We start from the raw sequence: 14,420 nt of genomic DNA on the forward strand, positions 1-14,420 counted from the left end.
CAGATCCTGTCTCCTTTCTGTTACCTGCACACACGCACACTCTCACTTTCTCTCTTAAAAATAAATAAACATTGGGGTGCCTGGGTGGCTCAGTCAGTTGAGCAGCCGACTTCGGCTCAGGTCATGATCTCCCGGTCCGTGAGTTCGAGCCCCGCGTCGGGCTCTGTGCTGACCGCTCAGAGCCTGGAGCCTGTTTCAGATTCTCTGTCTCCCTCTCTCTCTGACCCTCCCCCGTTCATGCTCTGTCTCTCTCTGTCTCAAAAATAAACAAACGTTAAAAAAAAAAAATTTTTTTAAGTAAATAAACATTAAAAAAAAAACACTTCATTTCCATTAGAGAAGTAACAATCTGGAATATCATAAAACATTCAAATTAATACCTCTTATCTGCATTAGCCGGTGCTTCCAGTATTCATTATCTGAATCACCATAGCTAACATTTTTTTAATTACTTTATTATTCTGTTTTTGTCACAATTAATACCATCTATGAGTTTAACTTTTCTGAGTAAGGTAAACGTTTTGTATATTTTCAGAGAGCATCAGTGGGTGTATATTCTGGATAATGCTGTACACATTAGGCATTAAGTGTTAAACAATATCTATTTTTACGTCTGTAGTTAGTATATAAATGTTTCTAGTATTATATGCCCCATTAGTTATTTTTTATTAATAATTTATTTATTTTTAATTTACGTCCAAGTTAGTTAGCATATGGTGCAACAATGATTTCAGGAGTAGATTCCTTACTGCCCCTTACCCATTTAGCCCATCCCCCCTCCCACAACCCCTTCAGCAACCCTCTGTTTATTCTCCATATTTAAAAATCTCTTATGTTTTTGTCCCCCTCCTGTTTTTATTTTATTTTATTTTTAATTTTTTCATGTTTATTTATTTTTGAGAGAGAGAGACAGAGCGCAAGCAGGTGAGGGGCAGAGAGAGAGGGAGACAGAGAATCCAAAGCAGGCTCCAGGCTCTGAGCTGTAAGCATAGAGCCAGACGCGGGGCTCGAACTCAAGAGCATGAGATCATGACCTGGGCTGAAGTAGGACACTCAACTGACTGAGCCACCCAGACACCCACCCCTCCCAGTTTATATGTTATTTTTGCTTCCCCTCCCTTATGTTCACCTGTTTTGTGTCTTAAAGTCCTCATATGAGTGAAGTCATATGATATTTGTCTTTCTCCGACTAATTTCACTTAGCATAACACCCTCTAGTTCTATCCACGTAGTTGCCCCATTAGTTATTTGTTCTGCAGGGGCCCTGTAAATGTTCCATCCATCCAAGGGACGCTTAATCCATCCCTTTTCCTCCTCCATACCCTGGTATTTCCTCTTTGTTTTAGTGTCACACTCTGTTACGTGGACAAAATTGAGGCTCATGTTAGGCTCAAAATATCACTATTCTTTAGTCTTGGATGTAGAGTTTGTCTCTATTACTCTAAAACTAACTATACCTAACTATAATCTGAATGCCATCTCTTTTTTCTTCCCCATTTTAATACTTGTGAAATCTTTCTCTTCATTACCTTTCTATCCATTAACTTCTTTTGTCCCCACTTAAACTATGTTCATTTCTTCTTGTCTTAAAGAGAAAAATCTAGAGGTGCCTGGCTGGCTCAGTTGGAGGAGCATGTGACTCTTGATCTTGGGATCATGGTTTTGAGCCCCACGTTGGGTGTAGAGATTACTTAAAATAAAATAAAATTAAATTAAATTAAAACTTAAAAAGGAAAAATTTAAATACTTTATGTGACTTGCTGTCCCTTCAAATATTCATCTGCTCTTTCTTTCATCATTACCAGATACTTGCTCTTTCTCCTTTCTCTTTCAATGTATTAATTTCCTTCTTAGTTCCTTGCAATCTGGCTTCTTTTATTGCCATTCTACTAAACTTTAATGTTAAAGATTATCTGAAGCCTCTTTTTTTCTGCCAAACCAATGACTTTTTAAAAAATTCTTCTCCTCTTTAGTATCTCTACACTGTTGATAACCATTTCGTGGAATCCTCTCCTCTCAATAGTTTAAAGACACAGTTCCCAAACTATCCACCCAGACTCCCAGGAGGTCTGTGGTGAACTTGAAAGGGCATGACAAAATACTTTAAATTTTATAAATGAGTGGCGCCTGGGTGGTTGAGTGTGTTAAGCATCTGACTCTTGATTTCAGCTCAGGTCATGAGCTCACAGTTTGTGGGATCGAGCCCTGTGTCAGGCTCTGTGCTGACAGCGAGGAGCCTGCTCGAGATTCTCTCTCCCTCTCTCTCTGCCCCTCCTCCACTTGCATACACAAGCACTTTCTCTCTCTCTCTCTCTCTCTGTCTCTGTGTCTGTCTCTCAAAAAAAATAAACATTAAAAAAATAAATTTTATAAGTGAAATACATAATAAACATCTTTTGGATACCACAGGAACTACTAGCTCAGAGTCGTTACAGTTTCACCATCAGCTTGCACTGCATTCCTTTTGATGATTTCATGTCATTGTGGACCTGAGTTTCCAGTGGTTGTGATAAAAAGCAAGCACTACATGAAAATAATGTGGAACAGGAAATGAGGGTGGCAGTGTCAGTCAGATTCCAAGATAGGAGAATTTGTTCTGTACCTAGTAAGTGCATATATCGCATTAGGAGTAACTGTGATTAGGGGTGCTTAGCTGGCTCAGTCAGTAGAGCAGTGTGACTCTCGATCTCAGGGTTGTGAGTTTGAACCCCATGATGCTTATAGAGATTACTTAAAAATAAAATCTTTTAAAAACAAAGGAGTAATTGTGGTTAATAAGAATGAAATCTAAGTATTTTTCAATTTAAGTGTATTATTTTTTCAAATGGCTACTAAGTTATTAGAACATAAATGCTTATTAAGTTGTTTGGGACTTAACAGAAGATTGGTATTTCTTTTGGCCTAGGAGTGCCATAAAAAATCACCAAGATCTCAAGGATGCCATGACGTGAGAAAGTTTGGGAACCTCTGGTGGGAAGTATTCCACAGGGCAGAGGAGATACTTTATTACTGTTAACTCCCTTTCATATCTTAGTTTGTTTGAGATGGTTCTTTCCTAGTTCCCTTCTTTAATGATGATTCACTCACTTCACAGACACTTAGGGAGTGTTTATTCTTTGGCAGGCATGGGGATCAGATTAATAGAACTAGTCCTCATCTCAAGAAGTCTGAAAAACACTTCATTTTATCACCTTTATTACTTTATCTTTCTCTTCCTGCCAAATTTCTGCATATTTCCCCAAGACATAATCTATAGCACTTACTCAATGCTGTTTCAACATCTGCTTTTGTGGCATCACCTATCATACTGATGATTTTCAAATCTTTATCTCTACACTTGGCTTCTACCTTGGATTATATATATAGCCTCATCCTCCTTTTCTAGCTACACCTAAGACATATTTCAATATCTTGTTTTTACTTCAAGGTTAATGTATTTAAAACACAGCATCTTTCTCCCTTTTAAATTGCCTTCCCTCCAGCCACTCCATTTCTATTAGTGTGGTCACTATTCTTTTGGCCTCCCAGATTTCAAACTTTAAATAATTTATAACCATTTTTTCTCTTTATATCCCCTATTTCTAGTCTGTCAAATTTCATTTTTTCTTCTTTCCCACATAGGCCCTTTTTGCTTCATGCTTCAATTACACCTGCAACTTTCTAGCAACTTTCAATTACACTTTTTTTTCAGTTTTAAGTCTCACCAACCCCCAACTGTAATGAGCATATTGCTGTTAACTTCTCTTTCTAATATGTGCTTTTTATCATGTTACCAAGCTAAAGGCCCCTCAATGCTTCTCTGTAACTCACTGACTCAGCCTCTCTGCCTGACTTTTACATTTTTGTAGACTTTTATTCTGCTTCCACTTGTTAAATTTTATTGCATATTTGTTCTCTTTAAGTCTGCCAGAAAGTTGCTATGCTTATTCCAAACTTTGTCATTCAATCAACTATCAAATTACTTAAGAATTATCCTAAACTTTTCCCTTACCCCAGTAGCTCATTATTCACCAGTTTTTACCTCAGAAATCTCTACATTCTCCCTGTAAATGTCTTGTTTCAGAATTCCTCATTTATATTCTGGACTGTTGAAGTAACCCCTCAACTGAACCTCTTACCTTCAGCTAAACTTTCTATGACACAAATGAAATCATGTCATTTCCCTGCTTAATAAATACCCTCTAGTTCCTTCCCCATTGACTTGCAGATAGAAATAGCATGGCTTTCAAGACCATTGTCATCTGGCCCCCTGCAGCCCTCACAAGACTCAACTTTCCTCCTACATTTTTCTCATACTTTATACTCCAGCCACACCAAAGTACCTATAATTCTCTGAACACGCTATGCTTTTTCAACTTTTTTGTTCTTTTACACATGTTTATGGTACTTGAAATGTCCTCATCCTAGCCAACTTCCTGCCTGGCTAACTTCTAGTCTTTTAGTAGTGGGCCACTAATACCATTAGGCGACAGGCAGATGGGGAACTTTATAATGGATGGATGTGGCTAACATCACCTGAACCTAGTGATCAATCTTAACATTAAAAAAAAAGATAGACTTTATGTGCCTCTTAATATGATACAGTGAGAGGTCCTCAATACTGCCTGTGAGGAATTCTACTAAAAACAATTGAATCTGAATCTAATCAATCATCCAGATCTAATTACTAGTTTATTGGACACACAGGAACATTTTAAAGCATGCACCTAGGATATAATCAATGAAACCTAGCCTTTGGGTAACTCCATAGTATAAATGATCTAGTGTCTATATCAAGTAAATGACAAGGAGGAAGAGAGGAGACTAGATTGATTAAAATAAACTTGAGGCATTTCAACTGAAGGTAATGATGGACCTTCTTTGGATCCTGGTTTAAACAAGCCAATTGTAAAAAGAAAGTTTTGAAATGATGGGGAAATTTAAGCACTGACTGGATATTAGATTATATTAGACATAATTTTTTAAGGTTTGATAATGGTTTTGTGTGTTTAAAAAAAGTCCTTCTCTGTTAGGGATGAATATGAAGTATTTACAGATGAAATTATAGTTTCATGCAAATTCCAGGCTCCATAATCTAGTGTATACATGGAGGGCAGAGCAGAATAAGTGGGTTATAGACAAAATATGACTGACCATAACTTAATAATTATTGAAAGTGAATGATGGATATGTGGAAGTTCATTATACTTTTCCCTTTACTCTTGTGTGTTTGAAAATTTCATAATAAAACACTGAGACAAAAAGAGATGACTGGGCATAAGAGTCACTTCCTCTGGGTATTTTTCCTAATGGTGACTCCTGCTGAGAACCTGACCAAACTAGATGCTCCTTTTCTATATCATCCTAACTGTTCATACCTCTATTGCAACACTTTTTTCACTGTATTGTATTGTCTTTAATCTCGCACATGACTGACCTTCTTGACATATTTGTAATTAAGTTCCTGATTTTACTTCAGTTGTCATCATAAAGATATTTGTTTTCATAGATTTGTTACTAGATATTTTGTAATACCTACGCATCACTTTAATTTGTTTTCTTTTAGGTTGCATAGCAGTAGGAAAATCCCTGAATAGCCGAAATTTTAGCAAGCTCTTGCACTCTTGCCCATACCAATGTGATCGTCACAAAGTCATTGTGGAAGCTGAAGACAGATATAAAAGTGAACTAAGGAAATCACTTATCTGTAACAAAAGTAATTAATTCAGCAGCTTTGAAACTGTTATTATGACTCTACCTTTTGAACTGTAATCTAGAACATGAAGTATATTAAAAAGTTAGCGGGTAAAATCATGTTGAAAAGAAAATATCTTAGAGCAACCAGTGTTTTAAGATGTACCCAGGGAAAAGATTTAGTCTCTGGTCATTTAAAAATTCTTCCTAATCCATCTAAGGATTCCCATTAGAAGGGGGGAAAAGGAACTCTCATACTAATGGAATTGATGTGCAGATTGATACTCTAAGTACACTAAATGTTTTCTGTATTTTTCAGAAATTCTGCTGACCCCACGTAGGAGACGACAACTCAGTAGTGAATCTACTACCTCTGGAGGAATAAGTTAATATATTTAATTATTAAATAAACCTAAATTTCATATAGTTCTGAGAAAAAGAGGACAGCTAAATGATGGTTTCTCAGTCCCATTGATGGTTCTTAAATGATAACCATTGGGTCTGATGAGGGTCATAGTTCCTAAGAAAAGGGGCTTCCCACTTCCCTTCCTCATGTTGCTTTCTCACTCATTGCTTGCCCGCTGGGGAAGAAGCAGGAGGACACTAACATTTATTAAGCACTTACTAGGTGTTAGGTATTTTATGGATATTTCCTTTGATTCTTATAACAACATTATAAGGTGTGTAGTATTTTATTTCCACTTTAAGGCATAATGAGTTGGCAAATGGCAGAGCTTACATTCAAATGCAAGCCTGTCTTTCTCCAGAAGTCCCTGTCCTATCCTCCTGATCACATTTCTATTTTAAGAACAAAATTATTCTCCTATGTATAAGTGCTTCAGAGAGATTTTGCAAAAGATTTTGGTTCATAACTACAGCACTTCAAACAATCAAAATTTAAGAGACAAATAGTATAAACCTTTAAAGCCCTGCTTAAAAATCAAAATACTTCTTGGGGTACGTGGGTGGCTCAGCCGGTTGAGCATCTCACTCTTGATTTCAGCTCAGGTCATGATTTCATGGTTCATGGGATCGAGCCTCATATCTGGTTCTGCGCTGAGAGTGTGGAGCCTGCTTGGGATTCTGTCTCTCCCACTCTCTCTGCCCCGCTTCCACTCACGTTCTCTCTCTCTCTAAAAATAAACAAGGGTGCCTGAGTCAGTTAAGCATCTGACTTCGGCTCAGGTCATGATCTCACGGTTTGTAGGCTCGAGTCCTGCATCGGGCTCTCTGCTGACAGCTCAGAGCCTGGAGCCTGCTTCAGATTCTGGATCCTGTGTCTCCCTCTCTGTCTGCTCCTCTTCCACTCGTGCTCTCTCTCTCTCTCTCTCTCTTTCTGTCTCAAAAATAAATGGATATTAAAAAATAATAGTAAAAATAAAAACTAAACTTAAAAAAACCAAAATGCTTCTTAAATGATGAGTTAATTTATGGGAATTTTTACTTAACTACAGGATTAAAATTTCAGGTTTATCACCATTCCAAATTTATTACAGAGACTTAGTGAACATTACCATTTTCTTCTCTTCATATGAAATTAATACCTGCAGAGTAAGAATAAGCAGTTAAGTACTTTACTTGTCAAAGTAACCTGGAATTTAGTAACATTTATTGAATTATTCTGTTATTTATTGCAAAGATATTTAGACATTCATATGGAAACATTTTACCATATACTTTTATTTGGCCATTTTCACTGCTAAAGCCTTAAAAGAAATTTCAAATTTATTTTTAATATTGTGGTTTTTTTTAAAGTTTATTTATAATCTCTCTACCCAACATGGGGCTTGAACTCACAACCCTGAGATCAAGAGTTACACACTCTTACTGACTGAACCAGCCAGGCACCTCTGAAATTTATTTTTTATATCTGGGTCTTTTTCTATGTTAAAAGTTCTGCGTTCAGGGGTGCCTGGGTGGCTCAGTCGGTTAAGCATCCAACTTTGGCTCGGGTCATCATCTCACAGTTTGTGAGTTTGAGGTCCTCGTCGGGCTCTGTGCTGACAGCTCAGAGCCTGGAGCCTGCATCAGATTCTGTCTCCCTCTCTCTCTCTGCCCTTCCCCCACTCACACTCTGTCTCTCTCTCAAAAATAAACATTAAAAAATTAATTAAAAATTCTGCATGCAAATTAAAATTAACTACAGTACTCCTCTAGGGCAGCCCACTTTTTGAAGTAATATTTTCCGTAGAAACTGTTAGAAAATGGTTGTTTTTCCATAGAAACATGTTGCACTTGGAAAACTTGCTTTTGACAAGGAGTTGGCATCAAATGAATAATGGATTTTTTTTCAGCAACATGACTTAAAAACAAATATGTAACAATTTAAAATATCCTATAATTGGGGCACCTGGGTGGCTCCGTCAGTTGGGCATCCAATTTCGGCTCAGGTCATGATTTTGCAGTTCGTGGGTTCGAGCCCTGTATCATTCTCTGTGCTGACAGCTCGGAGCCTGGAGCCTGCTTCGGATTCTGTGTCTCCCTCTCTCTCTGCCCCTCCCCTGCTCACACTATGTCTGTCTCTCTCAAAAATAAGTAAATGTTAAAAAAATTTTTTTTTAAATATCCTATAATCATTTTACATAGTAAAATCATTTGTAAAGCCTCATGAAAAGCACATAATTGTGGTTGTACATTGATTATACAGAGGGATCCTAAATACTGTTAAGTGACATTCAGCTCATAAGTACATACATCTTTTTTGTAGATTAGAATTGCTTTAGCTAACGCCAAATGGCTAATAATTTGGTCTGCTTTTTTAGAATTTAGAAAGGCATCTTGAGATACTGATTAGATTAAACTTCTCTTTCATAAGTAGGTAAGAATGTTTGGTACATCGCCACTTTTCCTCCTTGATTTCCCTTTCGTTTCAAGACACATTTATGAGCATTCATTTGGTTGTAGGTTGCATTCAAATTTGAAACCATTCTTTTGAGAAGAGACCATTGCAGCATCTAAGCATTTAAAGAGACTTGGCTCTCTTTTAGGATAGACTGGTGTCTTGAGAGATTTTGAAAAATAAGAGTCCCTAGAATTGAACCTTCTTGCCTACTTTCCCTTACCCTTTCCTAAAGCCTGATCAATGTTAAGACTAGCACTAAAGGGGTTCCTGAGTGGCTGTGTTGGTTGAGCATCTGACTTAGGCTCCGGGGCCATGATCTTGTGGTTCATGAATTCAAGCTACGCCCCCTCCCCCCACTCCCTCTCCTGCTGGCTGTCAGTGTAGAGCCTGCTTTGGATCTCTGTCCCCGTCTCTCTTCCCCTCCCCTGCTCATGGTCTCTCTCTCTCTCTCTCTCTCTCTCTCTCTTTCTCTCTCTCTCTCAAAAGTAACCAAGCATTAAAAATAAAAAGATAGTCACTAAAGAAGTCACAAAGGGGAGCCCTGTGGGGTAGAGCTGCTTCCTCCTTCTAGGCTGCCCAGTACTCTGCTGCAATAACCTTTGAGGAATTGGGCACAGATGTAGGAGTCAGTGAGATGGCAGCTGTATTGGAAAAGTGAGAATTGGCTTTACATGAACAATTCCTGGACCCCAGTATCCTGAACGTTATAATAACCCGTCCACTCCTGATTATGAGTTCAAATCATTAAGCAAGTGAAATTGAAATCCTCTATTTCTTAGATGATAGCTTTCTAGTAGAGCTAAAAGTAAGCTCTAGTAGAGCTAAAAGTTTGAAACACTTTTTACCAATAATTAGATATTATTTTAGGCACTGGAGATATAACGGTGAGCAAAACAGACAATAATTCTTCTCTTCCTGGACCTTGCATTCTAAGTAATACCATTAAGTAATCATCAGACATTATTTTCAGTGATTTCTCAGCCTTCTGCTGGTAAGATTTTCATTTCTGTTTTAAAAGATCTGAACCATGCCTCCTATCCTAGGAGAAGTAGATAAATGGCTCACAGTCTTGACCTGCAAGGGCAAGATTTTCTAAAGTTGTCCCAGCACCACTGTTTCAATTCCTTCTAAAGTAAATAGCAGCCTTAAGTGGAAGTAGAGAAAACTCCTCCTATCAACATCTATCTACAATGATAACATGAGTTAGCAATGAACAAAAAACCTTACAAGAAAACTATTTCCTAATAATCATCACCAGAAGATATTTATGTACACAGATACCAACTGCATATTCTTTCTGTTGTAGAAAGTATCCCTAATAACCAGATAGTTAAAAACTTCCTTCTCCCTTGTGCAGCCTATTTTTTGAGTTTTAATCAAGCTGAGCACCCATACAGGTAGTGAATGTTTTTAAAAGTGAGTTTCAAAAGACCCTTTTTAAAAAAAATATTTACCAAGGCTGATAATTAAAGTAACAAGTGTCGATATTCTTTTTTATTCTATGAAGTTTTGGAGCCCTTTGGGAAGACTGTATCTGTAAGATAGGTAAGCTGTCTGTTAATTGTCCTCACAGGAATGTTGAGAGAATTAAAAATCAAATGTTTATAAATTCTTGTGCTTCTTGATTGAAAGATGTTCCACGTATTGCAATAGAATTGTTAAAATTATTGAAGAATTCACAGTGATAAGACCTAGCTTAATAGTAGGCACTCAATTGTTAAAATTGAAATGAATTTCTATATGATGAGTAATGCAGGCATGAAGCTTTCTCACTACATAGTTCATATCCTTAGAGTAAGTTAAGAAGATCCCTTTTTTCAGCAAGTACTTATATATTCTACGATTCTCATTAATTACAGAGAAAAGAAGAATTCGTAAAAATTTTACCAAAGAAGAAGTAAATTACCTTTCCAATGGAGTTAAGAAAATGGGAAATCACTGGAATTTAATTTTGTGGTCTTTCCCCTTTCAGCAAGGACGGAAGGCTGTGGATCTTGCTCACAAATACCACAAGCTGACCAAAGGCTCCAAGCATGAAGCTCCTTGATCAGAATACTTGTCAGTTTTTAGGTTTAACTAATAGAATACAATGGCTTGAAACACAATTTAAAATCTTCTAAACTCTCATGAAACAGAGAATGTGAAAACAATACTGTTTTAATTAAATACTTCTTGTGATTCTGTATCTCTTTGAATCATTAAAGTAATTTATAAAACAAATACGCTTTTTAATGTGTAGATTAGTAAGCAAAATTCCTTTATAAGGTCAAACATTTGTTTAGGAATATGCTTTTATTTTTACTTAAGCTCAAAGAACACAGGTCAGAGAAAAAAATATCAGCCTTTAAGCATTATTTGACATTATATTGTAATGGATACCATGTGAGACATTTGGATTTTAGTATATATTCTCACCCAGTGTAAGTTCCTCCCCAGAACTTAGAATAGTTTCCCAAGCTGTTCAAATGAAGTTCCCACATATTAAATCAATGTTTGACATTTTGTTAGCTAAACTAAAATGTTTCCTCTTCTAGAGGCTAATTGTGCAGTTCCTTTGAATATCCCCAAATTCTATGGTCAGGTTCACTTTTTTGGTGTATGTTTATTTGCCTTTGTTTTTAAAAGCTTAGAACAAATTTTTATCGTTTAAGTTAGTTTTCTTCTAGTGGAAAACCAAGCTATTTGACCTCAGTTGTCTATTTTTCTTACTCTTTTTATATTCCTATCCTGATCCCCAAAGGATGCTGTTGCAGCCTTTATTAAACTTAATATGCTGTTGCTGTGGCAAAGGGATCAGGTATCAGAGCCTTAAAGCTCACCTGTGCTTATATACCCATTGGTTCACTGCTTCGTGTCATTGTAATAGATTTCTTCAGTCCCGAAAGGTATTTCCAGAAAAGTTTGTATTCTTTGACCTTTTCACATCATGACTACATCTACTTGGATAAATTAAGAATTTTTATTAAATTTATTTTTTAATGTTTTATTTATTTTTGAGAGAGCACAAAGCAAGGAGGAGCAGAGAAAGAGGGACAGAGGATCTGAGGTGGGCTCTACACTGACAGCAGTGAGCCCAATGTGGGGCTCAAACTCACAAATCACGAGATCATGACCTGAGCCGAAGTCGGACACTCAAACGACTGAGCCACCTAGGTGCCCCAGAATGTTTACTAAATTTCTAATTTTCTGATCCATAATGAAAATTGCAGAGAGCCAATAAGCAGAAAATTTTCTTTAAATTCAAAATTTCCTTTAAATAAAAGAATATTTTTTTTACTTTTTTAATGTTTATTTATTTTTGAGACAGAGACAGAGCATGAACGGGGGAGGGTCAGAGAGAGGGAGACACAGAATCCGAAGCAGGCTCCAGGCTCTGAGCTGTCAGCACAGAGCCCGACCTGGGGCTCGAAACTACGGACCATGAGATCATGACCTGAGCCGAAGTCGGCCGCTTCCCAGGCGCCCCTGAATAAAAGAATAATTTAAAATTATAAAGGGGTGCCTGGGTGGCTCAGTCAGTTAAGCGTCCGACTTCGGTTCAGGTCATGATCTCACAGTTCGTGAGTTCCAGCCCCGCATCTGGCTCCCAGCTGACAGCTTGGAGCCTGCTTGGGATTCTGTGCCTCCCTCTCTCTGCCCCTCCCCTGCTTGCTTGCTCGCACGCTCTCTCTCTCTCTCTCTCTCTCTCAAAAATAAAGATTAAAAAAAATTAAAGTTAGGAAAATTCCTTATAGCATCTCAAGTGTGAATGAATCTTGTCCATTTAAATAGGCTTTTTGATTTGCACTTCTCAAGACTTAGGAAAGTTGTTTTAGGTCAAAGGGGAAAACATTGTTTTGTCAGTCTTATTGGCTTAATCAGGAGTTGTTTCTTACGGATGTTCAGAAAGGATTTAAACATGTTTTTCTACTTTAAGTGGGTCTCAGGTAATAGTTCTTTTATTGATCACAAATTAACAGAAAAATCAAACACTGCTTAACTCACGCATCCCCAAGAATATGATATACTGTCGGTTAGACACTGATTTGTGTCAGTTACTGAGACTATATTTAAAATAACCAATACTGGGGCACCTGGGTGGCTCAGTCCATTAGGTGTTGGACTCTTGATTTTGGCTCAGGTCATGATCACTCAGTTCATGAGATCGAGCCAAGTCAGGCTCTGTGCTGACAGTGCATGGCCTCCTTGAGATTCTCTCTCCCTCTCTCTGCTCCTCCCCCACTCATGCTGTGTCTCTCTCTCAAAATAAATAAACATTTAAAAAAATTAACCAATGCTATATTGCCTTCTGAAACCTTGAAATTTTATCCTAACTCTTCACTAACTTGGTTAACATGAGCTGCTTTTTTTTCCCCTCAGAGGAAATATTTGGTAATAAAATAGATGAAGACACATCAAAAGGAAAGTGGAAGAACGATGACATATTAGAGAACTGTATAGCTTTAGGAGTTTAGACATGACAAAATCAACAGGGAATAAAAAATGATTTTAATAATGACAGACCTTTGGAGTTGGAATTGACCTCAGTTATAGTTCCCTGCCAGAGGCATGAACTGCTGTACAACAATCTCAACATTTGTGGCTGTCTTTAATTTTGCATAAATCCTCAGAAACCTGGAATTTACTACTTCACAAGGTGATAATTGGTGGTCAGTTCTAACTTAGATTAAAATGAAATGTGCCCTCCTCAAGCACCTTCTGTAGAACCACAAAACTTGAATTTCTTTTCTACATGCCAATCCTTGAGAAAGGAAAAGATAGCTATCCATCACTTTCCCTCTTTTCCCTCTACATTCTCTATCCTTCATGCTGATAAGCCCAGTTACTTCATGCTTCAGCAGAACAGTGTCATGTCTCCTTATGGGCTTAGTCACTGACCACTGGACACTTACTTGTCTTGATAAAATGTGTCCAGGGAGTGCGTGGGTGGTTCAGTCAGTTGAGTGTCCGACTTCAGCTCCAATCATGATCTCACAGCGAGGGAGTTCGAGCCCCACGTCAGGCTCTGTGCTGCCAGCTCAGAGCCTCTAGCCTGCTTCAGATTCTGTGTCTCCCTCTCTCTTTTCCCCTCCCCCATTCACACTCTGTCTTTCTCTCTGTCTCAAAAATAAACATAAAAAAAAATGTGTCCAGAAAGAAATGTGGCTTTACTGCCAGAGTATGTCTGTACCCAGTTTGTCATCTAGTATATTAGGCATCTCTTCCTACTTCAGATCATCCACAGCTTTGAGTGTGATGCTGCATTCTCATCCAAGTCACTGAGGGTAACTTGAGGTGCTGGGCCAGGGTGAGAGGCTGGGCAGGCTCCTAGCAGCCTCTGGTTATCCCTGTTCATCGGTTCCCTTTGGGCCTGGTCTTTGACCTGCTGCAATGCTATCATCCAGGCTACATTTCACTTTGAGTGAATTGTCAAATGCCCCGTTGAAATCTGCATTTGCTATGTCTAGCATCCTTTTGCCTGGCATTCCTGCAAAAAAAAAAAAAAAAAAAAAAAGAGGGAGACTGTGAATCTTGTCCTATCTTTTCCTTTTCCATCTAGTCACATTTAGAGAATTTCAGCTAGGGCTGATGAAGTTCACTGGCCTGTAGTTTTAAACTCCATCTTCTGTCCTAGGGAAATCCAGACACTGCCTTTTTATGACTTACAATACTTTCCAGACTTCTCAGGGTGTAACTCTTCATGGATTTTCACTCTCACTGCCTTGTTTGAACCTTACATTCAGGTTGGCCGATGCTATGCCCATTTGTTGGATCCTGTAACTCATGCTGCCAACATTTTGGCAGAGCCAGGATCAGAATTCTACTCCTTTGAAACTCACGTAGGTGGTTGCTTTTCTGCCATATCCCACTTCCTTGTGATATTTAGAAATGCGTTGTAAAGTGAGCGTTTTCCACAGAGGATAGC

General features: G+C 37.9%; 1 protein-coding gene across 9 annotated transcripts in view; it reads left to right on the top strand.

Annotated features, from left to right (window-relative positions):
- Positions 1–10,714, top strand: part of TERB1 (telomere repeat binding bouquet formation protein 1) — a 45,260-nt gene extending 34,546 nt beyond the window's left edge. For 2 of the 9 annotated variants that reach the window (XM_053210144.1, XM_053210143.1), the window contains 3 exons: positions 5,546–5,695; positions 5,993–6,058; positions 10,375–10,714. In XM_053210144.1, coding sequence (XP_053066119.1) covers positions 5,546–5,695; positions 5,993–6,058; positions 10,375–10,562 — 404 coding nt within the window. In that variant the 3' untranslated portion in view covers positions 10,563–10,714. Of the gene's footprint in view, positions 1–5,545; positions 5,696–5,992; positions 6,059–10,022; positions 10,061–10,374 lie in introns of all 9 variants that reach the window. The other 7 variants (XM_053210145.1, XM_053210146.1, XM_053210149.1 and 4 more) reach the window with 7 other exon arrangements.
- Positions 10,715–14,420: the final 3,706 nt, after the last annotated feature.

Source organism: Acinonyx jubatus, chromosome E2 (assembly GCF_027475565.1).
Source record: "Acinonyx jubatus isolate Ajub_Pintada_27869175 chromosome E2, VMU_Ajub_asm_v1.0, whole genome shotgun sequence".
In the NCBI taxonomy this organism is placed as follows: domain Eukaryota; kingdom Metazoa; phylum Chordata; class Mammalia; order Carnivora; family Felidae; genus Acinonyx; species Acinonyx jubatus.